The sequence below is a fragment of the Stylophora pistillata genome, chromosome 12 (assembly GCF_964205215.1).
Source record: "Stylophora pistillata chromosome 12, jaStyPist1.2, whole genome shotgun sequence".
Classification (NCBI taxonomy): Eukaryota; Metazoa; Cnidaria; class Anthozoa; order Scleractinia; family Pocilloporidae; genus Stylophora; species Stylophora pistillata.
In genome coordinates, this window is record NC_142530.1 from 7752641 (window position 1) to 7770636 (window position 17996).

The window sequence follows — 17996 nt, forward strand, 5'->3', positions numbered from 1 at the left end:
GCCAACTAGTTTTATACTATTGTAGTATTAGAGAGCGTCTCTTTGGCAAAAACTGAATGGTTTGGGTCTTAGTGTCCGAGTTAATTAGTATTCATAGCACGTAGGTAGAAGAGGGTGTTTTTTAGGGGTTAGGGTTAGGGTTAGGGTTAGGGTGGCATGCTATTTTCCAGTTGAAGGTGATGAGTTGAAGGGTTCTCATGAATATTGTCCAGTTTCGGGGGATAAGTTGAATCTACTTACCAAAAGCAAAAAGTTCCCACTTTCCTCCTTTGTAAGGCGTGGACGAAACTCCTTGATGTAATTTGCAAGAACTTTGTACAGCTCGTGGCCAGGCTAAAAAAAGAAGGACAGATCCTTTTTCAGTTGACTTCCCCTTTTTTAGAAAGCGATGGGAAAATTCTTCGCACAGTAATGAGTATGGTATCTTTGTTCATGTGAAATCAGCAAAATCTACAATGATCCTTCATAATCGTAAAAAAAAAAATAAATAAATAACTAGCTACCCAATTCCCTTGCCGGCTGCAACTTGGCAAATGTTAACAACACATGCTGTCCATTTCTTTTTTCCCTTGAGCTGGCATAAAAACTATATTTTGGAAAGCACATTGTTTGCAAAGACTTTGCAACTGGTACAAATGTTCTTTTCATCAGTGCCACAAGAGCGTTTCGGGCTTTCTTAAAAACTGAGTCCTTATCTCACCTGCAGAGTTAGCTCATCCCGTCCACAGGAGCTTTTGGTTTTGTAATCATTAAAGTGGAGCACAATCAAATCTTCCCTCATCACCAGCAGATTTTGTTCCTTCCGCTGTCGTGCCTCCAAGCTGTCTGGCTCTGTGACAATTCGAAGAGTTCGCATCTCAAGACCCCGGGATGGTGGAATGAAAACATACAGGCTTAAAAGGACCAAGTTGCAGCTTTCCCTGGCTTTCATGTTGACCTCCCAGCTCAATTGAAAGCGTTCGCGTTGGAGTGAGACGGCAGCCACAACCTCGTCCCTAAAAGATTGAACAACGAGGCTGACTTAGAATCAACAAAGAAAGTCCACATAATTAATAGAAAAGTCAAAAATGTTTTTTGTCCTTGTACCTATAGACACCATTCCTCTACCCCTAAGGTTCAGAGAACATCTCGAGTCAACTTTATCTCGGCTCACTAGGGTAAATAAGTCCCTCTTCATTATGGGTGATTTTCATAGAAACTTATTCAATTGTGAAAGTCATCCTGAGTCCAATGATTTCTTGCTAATGCTAAACTCCTTTTCTCTTCCACCTTGTATCTCACAATCAACACGTATTACTTAAAGATCAGCAACCTTCATTGATAATATATTTGCAAATACTCATGCTATGAATGCCATCAGTGGTAATCTAGTCTCTAATCATCTTCCTCAATTCCTGATCGTACACAATCTCAGACTGAATTATTTCAATCACAATTTCATATTTTCCTTCGACTTAAAACCAGGAAGACTGGTAGAATCTCATTCAGTGACAGGACAACATCTGTCATTACTGATGGACTAAAGAATGAAGACTGTAGTGAGATATCTGATTTCACCAATGAACTTTAAGTCAAGTATACAGATAAATGCAATGTTCTGAAAGCTGAATGCAATCTTGACACATTTTGAACATGAATCAACTAATATAAGGACTCAAGCAAAGACTAAACAATTGGATTGAGATAAGTACACATGAACCATATTATTCTTGAACTCAAACTGTAAGACATACAATAATAGGTCAAATGTGACATACCAAATCCTCAGTAAAATAGGTCACTACCTTGAGGTTACATGTAGTGGAGTTACTTTTTCTGTGACCAAGAGGTTCTGAGCTTGTAAGTGCTGGTCTTGACACTCTGAACTACTGAGTTAAACTAACTAACTGTACTTCTTTTATAAGGAATCGAGCAATAGCAGGAAATTCTCTAGAATTTTGGAAGTTAGGTGTGATCATTCTAAAGGAAATTTATGATGCAAATCCTGTGTGTATGATAATTTGGTTATCATAGGAAATAGGTTCTGAAGATGTAATTCTAAAATTATAACAAAAAATATTGCAATGTCATGCACAATTGTTAGCCTGCTCACATGTAGACTATATAAAGTTTTAAACTATTATAAAAATGACTTTTCCAAACTCGGTGAAGAGAAATTTATCAATGACTTAATTTTCACGTCTAGATCTGGAATAACATCTCAAGTGATCGTTATAGATGCCAACACTAGATTCAATATTTTGCTATGATCAGATATCTCAACTTGTAAATTATCATGCACCGTGTCGAAAGCTCTCCAAACGCAAAATCAAGTTGTCTACCAAGCCCGGGATCACTAAATGCATTCTTGCCAAAATACAATACAGAGATAAGCTCTATTCCCAAATCTATAGGTGTCCACATTCAAATCCTAATCTGATGTATCTTCGTAAGAACTTCAGGAATAGTGTTGTCAAAGAAAAAAATTATAGCTAGCAAATCCGATTGTTTTAAAAATGACTTTTTGTGTAATAAGATGAATATGAGAAAAATATGGTCTGGAATTAGATATCAATCATCAACATTGGTAAAGTAAAAGCTGATTACATTTCCCAGTATTCTTGAAAGTGGTAAAACTGTTGACAATCCCTGTGCTAATGCTAACATTTTTAATACTTTCTTTGTGGGAATGTAGCTAAAAAACACTGACAAAGACATTCCATGTGGGAACTGCTCTCCAACTGCTTTTCTGAAGGGCAATTTTCCTGATTCCCCTGTTGCTTCAGTTCAAGTTCAAGTTGATTGATACATATCTCAAATGGACAATAACAAATCCATTGGTCCCTACAGTATACCAGTATCATTGCTAAAATTATTAATTTGCCAGTTTACAGGTACTGGGTCAAAAGAACAAAAGACAACTCACCAGGGTAGCCAGCGATTTAGGGCTTCGAACTCCTCTCGCGACGAAGGCCGTTCTCTGTCGCCTTGCTTTTGAAATATCGTTGCCTGTGCTCTCAACTGACGAATCATTTGTACATCCTTGAAACCGGGACCGTGTTCCTTATGCAGAAACTTCACCGCATAAAGCAGTGAGCTCACGTGGTTTGAAATTGTCGCCGAACTGCATTGCCTCTCGTCCTAGCAACAACATTTGAGTAAATCCAGGTTATTGAAGGTCACGTACAACCAAAAAACAACTGAGAGAAATTGGCAGAGCTGAACTGACCGGCGAAGTAGTTCCGGCAGCCATTTTGATTCAAGAGACAAGCATTATGGTCAGCGGTCTAAGGGCGTCATGTCATATTTGTCAAGGTGTCCTTTTTGTCTCAAGCAAGCACGTGTCTCGCCGCGCGAGTTAAAAATATTGCTGACGTTGAACAAGCTGCAAACTTGCAAGACAAGAACGTCTTTTGAAAGCTGGTCAAACAAAAGCAATGAAGATTTCTTTGGAAGGAGTGATCAACGAAAGGGATGACCTGAAATATAGGATCAGAGAGCTTGAAAATGCGCAGAAATCTTCGGAACTGAGCATGGAAGCTATGAAGAAGGATATGCAGGATGCGAGAGAAGAACAAAAGAAACACGAGGACGACAGGAATAAAATGAAACTACAAGTACAGAAAATGTCGAAGGCAATTCAGAGAATAGAGGAGGAACGCGATCAAAAAGAAGAAGAAATAAACAAATGGAAAAAAGAATTCCAAAAACATTTGCAACGATTGCAGTCTTCTGGAGGAGGAGGAAGCTTGTCTTTGCCTGATCCAGTTGATAACGCTTGCATTCTTCTTGGTCAAATGTGCTCGCGAGTGCAAGCGATGATGTATAAGAAAGTACTTCCAGAAGAATATCATAAAGATTATTGTTATAAAGTGAAATTTATTGACGAAGACATCGCAAGAATGGAAGGAGACCTTAAAGATCAGGCGATTGAAAGGTGGGATGAATTGAAAAGGAAAATAGGCTGGGATAACATCAATCATCCCAGAGTACTGGAAGAGATCCAAAAGGAAAGAAATATTGTGGCTCATCCAGGTCTGCTTACGAAGGAGTTGCTTCTCCAATCTGCAGACTTGATGCAGGAGGCAGGAAAACTGCACGGCAGAAGTTCTTTGGCTTGTGTCCACGAAGTAATAGAAATGTGGGACCTTCTAGGGCAAATGGAGTAGTGAAAACCTCAAGCATGTGGTGGACTCATACACGTATGTACAATTAGAGTAACTGAGTGCTTTAATTTTGGTCCAGCCTAAGCGCTGGACTAGCCAAGATGTCTTGTTGGCAACAACTGTAAGAGTGACCAAGTTTCAGTGTTAACACGGCGTTTGAATCTCATCGGTGAAATTCATCATCAGTTCAAACGGTAGTGTTTAAAATGCTTTCAAAATACATTTACTACACAAGTTATTTGTAGAATATAGCATGAAATAGTATAATACTGACGTGTTAGTCAAGATTCTATAGAAAACGGTGCAAGGTGAGCATCCCAGCCAAGACATGGATTCGAAGCAAAACATTCTGATGATGACTTAGTATAAAGTCACTTAAACCATCAAAATTAGCTTTTTTATAAATATAAGCTTTATGTGGAGGTTTAGTGGAGCGAAGAGGTTTCAAGTTGATCTCGAAAATTAAAGCAAGATGATTGCACCAGCCGGAAGACATAAATACATTAGAGACACTGTTTGGATAAGTAGAAAGAAGTAGGTCGAGCGTTTTCCCAGATGCAGGTCTAGTTGGAGTATTCATTATTTAGCTCTAAAATTAGTTGAAGTCCTCTACATCTTTCCCTCCAGGGCACCTTTATTAATATTTTGCACTTGAAAGCTAATCGAAGCATGTCGAGGTTTGAATTTTTCCTGAAGTATATTTTGAAATCACTGAACTCAGTACTTATTACTGTCCTATGAACGAGACAAAGAACACAAGACACAGGAAAATTACCAGAGGCCATTTACAAAGAAATGAAATCCGTGTTTGTTATTCTAGTGGAACAATGAAACTAGGCCTCAGTGACCATGACTTGATCTACACTATTCTTAAGCAGAAAATTGCTCGACCTCCACCAAAAGTCATTGAATACCGGAGTATGAAGGGATTCGATAAAGATTGTTATATAGCGGATCTTGGCAAGATCCCCTGGGACTCAGCCTACATATATGATTACATTGATGATATTTATGAGCACTGGCATCGTCTGTTTATTACTGTTGTTGATCAGCATTTGCCTTTCAAAAAGAAATACATCAGAGGCGATCAACTGCCCTGGATTACTCCCAAAATCTCTTCTGCAATCTCCAGGCGTAACATACTTTTCAGCAAATTTAAGAGAAATGCAACTGATGACAACTGGAATCAATATAAGAAGCAGAGAAACCTTGTTACTACCTTAAAACGTAATTCAATAAAGTCTTATTTTATCCAGGCTTCTGCTTAATGTACCCACCCTGGTGAATTTTGGAAAAAATTCAAGCCTTTTTACCTTCCAAAAGTACTTAACAACAAATTCAACTCTTGGAGGAAGGTCGCTTGATTACAGACAACGTGGAAATAGCTAATATCTTTAACAAACATTTTATAGATGGTGTTGCTGCTCATATTCCTATCTTACCCGAACATGCTCTTGTTAATCACCTTAGTGTCAATGAAATTAGTCATAGATGTAATCAACTGCAATTTTCCTTCCACCAAGTTGAAGCGGGCTAAGTAAAGAAACTGATAGATTCTCTGAATCCTAAAAAGGCCACTGGTCCAGATAAAATATCACCAAGGGTTATTACTGTTTCCTCTGAGGCATTGGGCTGTGTCGTCCCCTGGGGTTTGACGATTGGACAAAAAGGTGAATTTTTGAGGCCTTAATACAGCCGCCGCGAGAGAGCTGGGGCTTAGAAAAACTGTTCCCTCAATAGTATAGAAAGTGCAGCGCGCACCTGTCACAGTCTCGTGTTTGTGAAATGCGCTGTTTAATTATGAGAGAATGATAAACTTTGAGGATGAGCTAAAAAGTTGAATTTTTGAGAGCTTATTGCAGCCGCCGCGAGAGAGCTGGGGCTTAGAAAAACTGTTCCCTCGATAGTATAGACAGTGGAGCGCGCGCCTGTCACACTCTCGTGTTTGTGAAATGCGCTGTTTAATTATGAGAGAATGATAAACTTTGAGGATGGGCTAAAAAGTTGAATTTTTGAGAGCTTAATGCAGGCGCCGCGAGAGAGCTGGGGCTTAGAAAAACTGTTCCCTCAATAGTATAGAAAGTGTAGCGCGCGCCTGTCACAGTCTCCTGTTTGTGAAATGCGCTGTTTAATTATGAGAGAATGATAAACTTTGAGGATGAGCTAAAAAGTTGAATTTTTGAGAGCTTATTGCAGCCGCCGCGAGAGAGCTGGGGCTTAGAAAAACTGTTCCCTCGATAGTATAGACAGTGGAGCGCGCGCCTGTCACACTCTCGTGTTTGTGAAATGCGCTGTTTAATTATGAGAGAATGATAAACTTTGAGGATGGGCTAAAAAGTTGAATTTTTGAGAGCTTAATGCAGGCGCCGCGAGAGAGCTGGGGCTTAGAAAAACTGTTCCCTCAATAGTATAGAAAGTGTAGCGCGCGCCTGTCACAGTCTCCTGTTTGTGAAATGCGCTGTTTAATTATGAGAGAATGATAAACTTTGAGGATGGGCTAAAAAGTTGAATTTTTGAGAGCTTAATGCAGGCGCCGCGAGAGAGCTGGGGCTTAGAAAAACTGTTCCCTCAATAGTATAGAAAGTGTAGCGCGCGCCTGTCACACTCTCGTGTTTGTGAAATGCGCTGTTTAATTATGAGAGAATGATAAACTTTGAGTATGGGCTAAAAAGTTGAATTTTTGAGAGCTTAATGCAGGCGCCGCGAGAGAGCTGGGGCTTAGAAAAACTGTTCCCTCAATAGACTTGAATAATGACAGTCTGGAGTTTGTGAAAGGCGATGTTTAATTATGAGAGAATCATAAAGTTTGATCAGAGTTAATAGAGGGAACGGGAAGTGGTTATGAAAGCCGGAGAAGTTCAAACGATAAGAACAATGGGAGCCCTCTGAGGTTGAAGGTACAAGTCACATTCAAAACAAGATGGCGCTTGGTATGGGGAGACGATGTGGAAGTTATTTCAGACATTTTAGAAGGTGATGAAAGAGTCAGTCAGCAGTTTGTAGCAGCAGTTAAGCAGCATGTAAGTTGCGATTGTGCTAATGTAGGTGTCTAATTTCTTTCTACCGACCCAAAACGTTCGCTCGGTGATATGTTCGGGGCATGGCAAGTTACTGAGTCGAGTCAGCCTTTTAAAAATGTTACAGCCCCAAAAATTGGACTTAGATATACATGTCCTACCTGCAATGACTGATCAGGGTTTTTCTGTAGAAGCTACACTGAATGTCTGGTTTAATATGAGAAGTACTTGCTGGAAACAGCTCACATGGAATTTTTTGAGCTGGTTGTAGCAATGGGATGTTGCACGAATCGTAGTTTTTCTTTGTTTGTTGTAGGTCCAGCAACATGAAATGATCTGCAAAGACTGTGTGAACGACACAGCAGTCTTCACCAAGGATCCATTCAGCCTTTGAGCGTCAGCATACTTGCTGAAGTTGTGGCTTCCGCAATCAGGAAAATCGATGAAACTGAATTGTTACAAAAAGCTTGAGGGATGAACTAAGCAAGTATTCTTTTCAACAGCCAGAGGAAAGAGGTTTGGAATTCACTGGTATAAAATCAATGTATGATGGGTTTTTTAAAGAATTGAGACTTGGTGGAGTTTTTCAGAAATATCATGCAACAGTCCCTGTGAAGTCTAGGCAGTTCTTCACTGGACTGTCAAGGAATGCTGCCCCATTATGATGGTGGACTAAAGTTGCCGACTGCCTCATTGCATACTACTGTAAGAGAAGCAAGAACTCTGGTGACAATGATCCCACCACTACAGTACCATCTGAGGGGCAAAGGGCTGGCTTGCACTACCTAGGAGGTCAGGTGCTGCACAATTTGTGTGTGAGAAACATGCAATAACCGGTACCGTGGAGAGCCAGCAAGCTATGGCAATACTAAAGGCTGGCAAACTTGACTGTATCAATGATTCAAACAAAGCATGCAAAATCTGATTTCAAGTAATAGAACCGTGGTGGGCTATGGTCAATTACAGAGCCAGCTCCAAGGAATCGTAACTGTTGCGATAACTCTCAAAGCTACTAGTGATAGTGATGGATTGATCATAACTGATCAAGGATGTATTGCATGGCATGATTACTTTGTGTGTGTACGGATATGCTGACAATTCTCCTTCCCAAAGGATGTGAGTGAGAAAAACAAGATCGAAATGAAGCACACAGAGGGGAAATTAGTCAGAGTTGCTAATCAAATGAACAAGGGAAGCAAAGTGAAAGCGCTCCATTTATATTTCACTTACTTTTGTGAACAACAAATAGCAAAGTTGTTTACAACATTATTAAAAGAAGCTAGTTTCTAATGTTTAGTTCCAAACAATGTGACAATGCCAAATGAAAACTTTCCCATGTGAATGTGGAACTTGGTGTAAATACGATCATAGCTTGTTTGAATGGAATTTGGAGGATTATGGAAAACTACTTATGAATTATTTCATTCTAAAAACGTGTTAACCATTGTGTTAATCACTGTTTGATTGTGAAAAAGTGGTCTGTCATTGAATACTGGCATTTGTGGATGGCGTGCCAATGTTCTTCTCAATTTCACATTAAAAAAAAAAAAAAAAAAACACACTTCCTATGCTTTCTGTCCTCTTACATTTGTAGGACTGCAGAAGCAAGGCTACAACCTAATTGGCATTGTGTAGTTCCAGAAAATGTCCATACTCCACTTAAAGAGAGGGTTGAAAATTCTTGGGAATGGGGGGAATCTCAAAGGCCAAAAGCCTCAAGGAAATGTATGAACCTTCATTGCAATTTCCAGAGTGTTGGGAGGGGGTCTTAAGAAAAGTCCCTTCTGTGGGGGAGGTATGGATAATATTTATAGAAGTACATAGGGCAAAAAAATTCCAACCTCCCAAACGAGGTTTGTAGTTTTAGTCACACAAACTTGACTTTTTTGTGGACCCTGACAAACCTAGAATTGCCATGAAATTTCTAACGAGCAATCTGAAATTCTCTTTCGCTTAAATACGGTAGCATAGCCAGGATATTTAGAAATTCTGTGGCAGTCGTGCTACTACACAGCATTTTTACAGTTTGACTTTTTTTCGGCATGGCCACTTGGCATTGGTAAGCTGTTCCCAAGATTTCTTCCCATCTTTCCTTCCTTTGGTATTGCCACTCTGACATGAAATGGATCTCTCCATTCTAATGGTGTTACTATTGTAACCAAACTGATGAAGAACTGAAACCTGTAACAAAATGTTGATGATTGATATGGATGATTTAATAACATATGACTTGGAATTATGTGAGTAAGGAGATATTTAGATTTAATGTTTGAGTTTGGATTTTCTGATTTCAGTATGACTCTTTTTCATAGATCTATTTGAATGCAATTGCGCTCTGCAATTTTCCAAAAATAATATGTCCAAATCTATTTGCGAAAAAAAAAAAAAAAAAAAAATAGAACAAGAGAAGAAAACACCTGTAGATATAAAAAACCCAACCCTTAGAGCAACAATTTAAGATACACACACACACAGTGGTTGTTTTCGTTGTAAAACAAGATTTAATGGAGTGGCTTCAGTTTACAAGCGTCCTCCTGAAATAAAACTAGTAGTAGTAGTAGTAGTAGTAGTAGTAGAATCTTTATTTATACACGATAAGAGTTCAAGGTAAAAAGCTTGTGGGCTCGTGTACTTAACAAAATAGTATCTAGCCAACTTATGATTATACTGAGACACATTTCAAACTAAATAAGAAGCTATAATACAATAAAACATTCCATTTCCTCTCAAACTTAAAAGTATACTTGTAATCAGTTGATCTATTCCTAGCCGTGGAACCTGATGAACTGGTAAAAAGTAAAGCTTGTGAAGTGATTGTTTCTCCTGAGATTCTTAAGGGCGAAACTACCTACAATACCCAAACACTTTTCCTGAGCTGATCACTTTAGGAAATCTCATAACTTTCTCTTCTCATCTAGTGATATTGTGGGGGGAAGACTGACTGTGGTCACTTTTGTGACTTGAAAGGGTTGTAAAACCCAAATAACACAGCACAAAACCAACCCCAGGCCTGAAAAGTCCAATTTATCATCTCAGTCAGGTCAGAGGGAATTGAAGCCTTTGCATCTATTTAAGGGGACTCATGTCCTATTGTTTATGTACAAGTACTTTGTACAGATCTTTAAAGGAAACGAGGAAGGCAGTTATTTTATTCAGTTTCTTCTTTCTTGGCTGGTTTTAATCGGGGTAGGGTTTTCTGCCTGAACCATTTTAATGGATGCTGTCCTTTGTAAATGATGACATCTTCATGGAAGAGAGAGTTGGTTTAAGAGAGTGGTTGAAATCTCATAACTTGTTCTTCTGATGATGTATTCATAGGGGAGAGAACTGATTTTGATCACCCCTGAAACTTCCCAAGGCTGGAGGGTTAGCTAACCTGTAATGTGCATTCGAGCATATGCACATGCAATTTGGAATATGCAGGTCCTGCGCTTTTCCTGAGGTGATCATTTCATGAAATCTCATAACTTTTTGCATCTCATGTAGGGATTATTGATCACTTTTGTGACTCGAAAGGGTTGAAGAAACCCCGAAACAGAAGAGCACGAAAGCAAGCAAAAGAGTCCCTATCCCCCTCTCCCTATCACAATCATATATGGATAGACCAGCCAACTTCACAGTGACCATCGGTCCCCTGCACCTCCAGTCAAATAGCTATGGTGCTCCATGTAAGGGAATCCAAGATCTTTCTCAGTGGGACTTGATAAATCCAGCACTTCTCAGACCCCCTCACATGGGACAAAGAAGCTATTGTTTTGAAAGCTGTCAGCATTTTGGCATTTCTTTAAAATCAAGCAAACCAATACCAGCTGAGAATATGTAAACACATCGATTTATTTCCTCACAAGACACAAAACAATCACTTCAACAACTCACACGTGACGAATGCTATATTCCTTCGCAAACGCTGCCGACGCCACCACTTTTGTTTTTCCAAGGGAAACTGTTCATAGAAAGCGATTTTTAAAAGTGAACCGTCTACGAGACAAGCACAAGACTGAATAAATGTCTCTGCAGCCTTGGAGCCAAGTATGAAATACTGGGGTCCCACTCAATTCAAATTGCATACACGTGTGTATGTTGCAGGTCAAAATTCAATTTTCAATTCAGACTCAATTTTTTTTCTTTTTTTTTTCAACTTCCAAAGATATTTTTTGGCGATACAAAATGCCCTTCTTAAAATCCAATCAAATGGCCTGTGAGAACAGCGTGCATGTTGCAGGTCAACATTGCATCGGAGTGAATTTTTTTTTTCCAGACCTGGGTTGATTCTCAATTTCATTTGTCTCCTAGCCCTAATTATTCGAGAGGAAAATCGAGAATCAACCCAACTTGAAAAAAATTCAAATTGTGACCCATAACACACATCATAATCATCACGTCAACAAAACGGCAACACTTTAAAATGGCATGAGATGGATGATCAAGTAACAAAATGAATGTTTGTAGCAATGACACGAAAAAGAGTTGTAGTTCTTCAGTGGACTGAAGATATCCTAATCTGCAAAGACGACCTTGTGTATTTGACGGGGGGAAGTGCACAGTTGATACAAGCCCGGTCGATTCTTTGGCGCTTTCACAGTAACAGGCACTAGGCTGTCAACACTCTCCCTCCACTGTCCACAGCCGTGTTGCAGTCTGTAAAAGTTCTTTGAAACATTCTTGTACCAGAGAAGAGAAACCTCACCTTCTTGACCAAGGGAATGGATCTGTCCTATCAAAACCTTTGGGCAGTTAAGCCGGCTATCCTCTTCCACTACTGCCACAAAGTCACCGGCTTTGAAAGGGCAGTCATCGGAACTCTGCGGTTGTGCTTGGCCACCGTCGGATCCGTCGTCCAGACGGTCCTCTGCGTAGTCTCTGGCCAGGTCGACAGCAAGCCTCTTTCGGTCATTGGCGGTGCGGCGGTCGTATGTCCGCTGAGCCTGTTGCCGTGAATGTCTGAGCGCGGCCGCCAATGACGCCTTCAGGGCATCTGTGCAGTCCCTGTGAAATGGAAATCTGGTTTTAGAGATGGCTACATTGACAACACTGAATTTAGTGGGTACTGGTCCAAGTGTAAGTTGCATGTTTAAGTTGAGTTTTCATCTTAAGTGTTTGTTTTGTTTTGTTTTGGTTGCCTGTGGAATGAATGGCCTTAGTACAAGAGAAAATTATAAATTAAATTACAATATTAAGGTCGGGACACGCACAGAGTTAAACTAGAAATAATTAAGACTAAAGGAAATTTGCAAGTCATGGAAAAAAATAAATAAATAAATAAAAAAATAAAATAAATAAACAAATATATATATATATTTATATTTATATATATATATATATATATATATAAATATATATATATATATATATATAGTGCACTGCACTGATGAGGCCCAGAAGGCCGAAACAGTACTGTCTGCAGTTATAAATACATATATATATATATATATATATATATATATATATATATTTTGAGGGCCTCCCACAATATATACTTCGCTCTACTTCTATGTATTGAGCACTGTTCTACGAAAATCAAGTCACACTAAATACATATATATATATATATTGAGGGCCTCCCACAATATATACTTCGCTCTACTTCTATGTATTGAGCACTGTTCTACGAAAATCAAGTCACACTAAATACATATATATATATATGTATAAATTATAAAAGAGCCTAGAGCAACAAATAAATCACAGTAATAGCTATGAAGAAACTGATTACTCTGGTCAAAGCAGAAGACCAGGGTGACATTAATATTGGCACAGTAATTCATTTTTAATTTCTTTTTTTTTTTAAATTTACTGAAAGGGGTTGACTTTATATCTTGCCCAAGAGAGTCCCAGACCTTTGGTCCTTAAAGCGAATATGAAAAATACCATAGTTTGTGCTAGCTCGAGGCAGGTAATAAGATTGATTTGCTGCACTTCGTGTATTGTAGTTGTGGATACTAAGTACTGAATTAAAGAAGCCATCGAGATAAAAACTCCAATTTTCTTAACAATATCTCATGACTGATGGTATCAAACGCCTTACTGACATCTAAGAATATACCGCAAGAAAAATGCCTGTCAATTGCCCATCAATTGCCCTTTGAAATCTATCAACAACACCAAGTGTAGTGTGATGAGTGGACTGCTAAGCCCTAAAACCAAGTTCATTTTCAAAGAACGCTTTTTTCCTTTTCAAGGAAATCAACTAATCTATTGCATGCAAGTTTTTCAAGGAATTTATTAAAAACAGACATCAAGCAGATTGGTTGATAATTGGATAGACAAGTGTGGGATCCCTTTTTATAGACTGGAATCACATTTGCTAATTTTAAATTGGCCGGCATTACAACCGGTCTCAAAGGAGGTATTGAACAAAACCTCTAGAGGCTTGGATATACTAGAGGTTTAATGAAGGGTATACTAAAGGGACCAGTAGCTTTGCTAGAATTCAGGTTATTGATTTCAGATTCAAATTCCTCCATTCTTGCAGGTGAAACAACAAAAAAAAAAAACTATTACAGGGAAGAGTTTTTAAATACTCTAAAGGTGACATTTCAACAATTGGTATTGAGCAAGCAAGGTCCTTGCCAATGGTAGCAAAAGAGTTATTGAACATATCAGCGATCATGTGACGATCAGTTATGACTTTACTTTCTGAAGTGAATTTAATGGTTATAAAAGAGCCTAGAGCAACAAATAAATCACAGTAGTAGCTATGAAGAAACTGATTACTCTGGTCAAAGCAAAAGACCAGGGTGGCATTAATATTGGCACAGTAATTCATTTTTAATTTTTTTTTTTTTAAATTTACTGAAAGGGGTTGACTTTATATCTTGCCCAAGAGAGTTCCAGACCTTTGGTCCTTTAAAGCGAATATTAAAAATACCATAGTTTGTGCTAGCTCGAGGCAGGTAATAAGATTGATTTGCTGCACTTCGTGTATTGTAGTTATGGATACTAAGTACTGAATTAAAGAAGCCATGGAGATAAAAACTCCAATTTTCTTAACAACATCTCATGATTGATGGTATCAAACGCCTTACCAACATCTAAAAATATACCGCAAGAAAAATGCCTGTCAATTGCCCTTTGAAATCTATCAACAACACCAAGTGTAGTGTGATGAGTGGACTGCTAAGCCCAAAAACCAAGTTCATTTTCAAAGAACGCTTTTTTCCTTTTCAAGGAAATCAACGAATCTATTGCACGCAAGTTTTTCAAGGAATTTATTAAAAAAAAGACGTCAAGGAGATTGGTTGATAATTGGATAGACAAGTGTGGGATCCCTTTTTATAGACTGGAATCACATTTGCTAATTTTAAATTGGCTGGCACTACAGCGGTCTCAAAGGAGGTATTGAACAAAACCTCTGGAGGCTTGGATATACTAGAGGTTTAATGAAGGGTATACTAAAGGGACCAGTAGCTTTGCTAGAACTCAGGTTATTGATTTCAGATTCAAATTCCTCCATTCTTGCAGGAGAAATAACGAAAAAAACTATTACAGGGAAGAGGTTTTAAATACTCTAAAGGTGACATTTCAACATTTGGTATTGAGCAAGCAAGGTCCTTGCCAATGGTAGCAAAGGAGTTATTGAACATATCAGCGATCATGTGACGATCAGTTATGACTTTACTTTCTCTGAAGTGAATTGAATGGTTCAATGACCAGTCGGAGGCTGAGAATGGATAATTTGTTTTAACCGTTCCCAATTTTGTTACTATCTGTCATATTTTTTAAGAAAATAATATTGTTTTTCTGCTTAGTTTTAATAAATGCCTTAATATATTGCTATAAAGTTTCAACTTAGAGTGAAAGTAACAAGATTTGGTCTCGAAATATCTTTTATAAAATTTACTTTTTTTACTCGAATGGATATTTTTAAATCCTTGGGTTATCCATGGCTTTGACTGAAATTTTAATTCTTTCTTAGGTAAGGTAAGGTCAAGACTTTATCTAACGAGGGTTAACACGAAATAGCCGAGGCTAATAAACTTGCGGCCCTCTAGATAATAAATAATGAGTTCTTAAAGAATTGTTAAATGAAATTGTATGTTTATGTTCTGAGGGCCAAAAGTTGAGGCTATCTGCTGTTGCGATCATTAAATAAAGGCATGACTTATTTGCTGAATTGTATAGTAGTAAAAAAAAAAATGGCCACTTACTCTCTACCATATGACCAGGTAATGAATGCAGATCGAAGCATGTTGATTGTCACCGATTTTCCAGTGAGGCTGCGAAACAAACTTTTCATGTGCGCAGAGAATGCGGGTCCTGAAAAGCTTTCACCCTTCCTGTTCTACAAGGTGCAAGTAAAAAGAAAACATTCATGAATGGACAATGAACAGAAATTAACTATAACCAGTTTTAATTCACAATAATAATTATAGTAATAGTAATAATAATAATAATAATAACAATAATAATAATAACCAGTTCTACCATTTTTTAAGACAAATGTTTGCAATTTTCAAACCACACCTCCCCAGTGGGCAAATCACTCGATCTTTTCCTCAAGACTGAAAATGACATTGAACTTGTAAAAAAAAAAAAAAAAAAACAGTACTGTATGTAGTGGTCAAGCTTTTGCTTTTCTGAGACCCCCTCATGCTGTCCATACCACCATCAGGTTGACACACTGAGTAGAATTAATTTCCAATCCCAGGCACCCCTATGAGGGTGGTTAAGAAATCCCAAGGACCCCTACGAGGGTGCTTAAGAAATCCCATGGACCCCTATGAGGGTGGTTAAGAAATCCCATTGACCCCTATGAGGGTGCTAACCTAGGTCTCTGCAGGTGAATCAAGAAAATGTAGTGCTAGGGTTTAGGGTTAGGTTTCAAGGGTAAGACATTTGAGAGATTCACCCTTTGAAAGGGTAAGACATTTGAAAGATTCACCCTTAGAAGGGTGAGACATTTGATAGACTCACCCTTTGAAGGGTGAGACATTTGAAATATTCACCCATTTGAAGGGTAAGACATTTGAAAGATTCACCCTTACAAGGGTAAGCAATTTGAAAGATTCACCCTTAGAAGCGTGAGACATTTGAAAAATTCACCCTTTGAAGGGTTAGCAATTTGAAAGATTCTGAAAGATTCCCTCTTTGAAGAGTGAGCAATTTGAAAGATTTAACCGGGTTTCTGAAAGATTCCCTCTTTGAAGAGTGAGCAATTTGAAAGATTTAACCGGGTTTTAGGAGTTAAGGGCTAGGGTTTAGGGTTAGGTTAGGGTTAGGGTTAGGGTTAGGGTTGGGGTTAGGGTTAGGGTTTTAGGGTTAGAGTGAAATTCGTGTAGGTAGACGAGGGGTAAAAAATGTGATGTGGGGAGCGTTCGTTAATAATTTGAGAAATATCGGAAAAAATTCAATATGGTGTGGAACAATGGTGACAATAAAATTGAAGATGGTGTCTAATAATCCGTCTGGGAGGGGTTATAATGATTAGTATTCTTGTCTCGTAGGTTCCCGAGGGGCTTTTATCAGTTTTACCAAAATATGAAGACTGAATGTAAATAAGTGATTGGAAAAATGCTGTAATGGAAATAGACGGATAACGATATTCGTAAACCACAGGGCTTGGGTCCTACTGTCCGAGTTAAGGTTACCGTGTACCTTCAGGGGTGTCTTGCGTGCAAGCGATGTAGTGCGTCCGGTTTAAACCGTAGATATCTAAACCCCTATATCAAATTAAAGCTTATAGGACTGGCTATTAGACTATTCCAAAAATTTTGAAGAAAATGAATTGTCGAATTTTTCACTACTTCTAAATGTGAGCGCCCGAATATTTTTTGGACGTTACATATTAGAGCGAATTTTGTTTTTCGCTTATTTAATGTGTTCCTCCTTTTCCCGGGCCAAAGCGCTAAAAAACGTGTCTGCGATTTACCATATTCAATTTCAGTGAAAAGTTACAGAACATTTTTGAAATAGGATTAAAAAAATGTGGAGTGATAGTACAAATATCGCTCTTGAAAAAACGTATTTAGAAATAAAAATTCGGAGACACTTTTTTGTTGTTTATATGTAAAACTAGCTGCTGTCAAAATTTGAGAGCAATGAACAAATTCCCTTTGACTTGTAGCTTTTAAGAGGTGGTTCTGGCACTCGCATTTAGAAGTCGTGAAAAATTCGACAATTCATTATTTTTTTCAAAATTTTTGGTATAGTCTGATAGCCAGTGCTATAAGCTTTAATTTGATATAGGGGTTTAGATATCTACAGTTTAATCCGGACGCGCTACATCGCTTGCACGCGAGACACCCCTGAAGGTGCACGGTAACCTTAATTAGTTATTCATAGCACATAGGTAGATGAGGGGGTATTTTTTAGGGGTTAGTGTTAGGGTTAAGGTTAAATTGGTGTAGGTAGACGAGGGTTAAAAAATGTGATGTGTGGAGTGTTCGTTAATAATTTGAAAAATAACGGAAAAAATTTAAGATGGTGTGGAACAATGGTAACAATAAAATTGAAGATGGTGTCTAATAATCCCTTTGGGAGGGGTTAAAATGATTAGTATTCATGTTTCGTAGGTTTACGAGGGGTTTTTTTATAAAATCTTTACCGGTTTTACCAAAATGTGAAGATTTAATGTAAATAAGTGATTGGCAAAATGCTGCAATGGAAATAGAAGGATAACGACAGGTGTGAATCAAAGCACAGACTACCATTTGAAAATTGAACGAGATGTAAACCAAAGTATGTTAAGTGAAGTGTGACAATGAAATATTCATCTTCGGAAAAATTTTGCTAAAAAACAGGAGATATAATTCGTACGCTCCGTTTTCACCTAGATGGCAAGAAGAGGCGAAAAAGCACTATGTCGACGCATACGAAAACTGAGACAGACTTAAAT

General features: G+C 38.3%; 3 protein-coding genes across 3 annotated transcripts; 1 reads left to right on the forward strand and 2 right to left on the reverse strand.

Annotated features, from left to right (window-relative positions):
• Window positions 1-133: 133 nt before the first annotated feature.
• On the reverse strand, window positions 134-3235 carry LOC148718627 (uncharacterized). The gene is made up of 3 exons (XM_088741184.1): window positions 2906-3235; window positions 701-995; window positions 134-333 (listed from the first exon to the last, which is right to left on the reverse strand). The coding sequence occupies exons 1-3, from the start codon at window positions 3010-3012 to the stop codon at window positions 196-198; spliced, it is 540 nt and encodes a 179-aa protein (XP_088597310.1). The 5' UTR covers window positions 3013-3235; the 3' UTR covers window positions 134-195.
• Window positions 3236-3312: 77 nt separating this feature from the next.
• Window positions 3313-8599, forward strand: LOC148718628 (uncharacterized). Its single transcript, XM_088741183.1, has 2 exons — window positions 3313-4181; window positions 7479-8599. The coding sequence occupies exon 1, from the start codon at window positions 3417-3419 to the stop codon at window positions 4146-4148; it is 732 nt and encodes a 243-aa protein (XP_088597309.1). The 5' UTR covers window positions 3313-3416; the 3' UTR covers window positions 4149-4181; window positions 7479-8599.
• A 2373-nt stretch (window positions 8600-10972) lies between these two features.
• On the reverse strand, window positions 10973-15477 carry LOC148718629 (uncharacterized). Its single transcript, XM_088741703.1, has 2 exons — window positions 15310-15477; window positions 10973-12148 (listed from the first exon to the last, which is right to left on the reverse strand). The coding sequence occupies exons 1-2, from the start codon at window positions 15396-15398 to the stop codon at window positions 11659-11661; spliced, it is 579 nt and encodes a 192-aa protein (XP_088597829.1). The 5' UTR covers window positions 15399-15477; the 3' UTR covers window positions 10973-11658.
• Between the last annotated feature and the right edge of the window lie 2519 nt (window positions 15478-17996).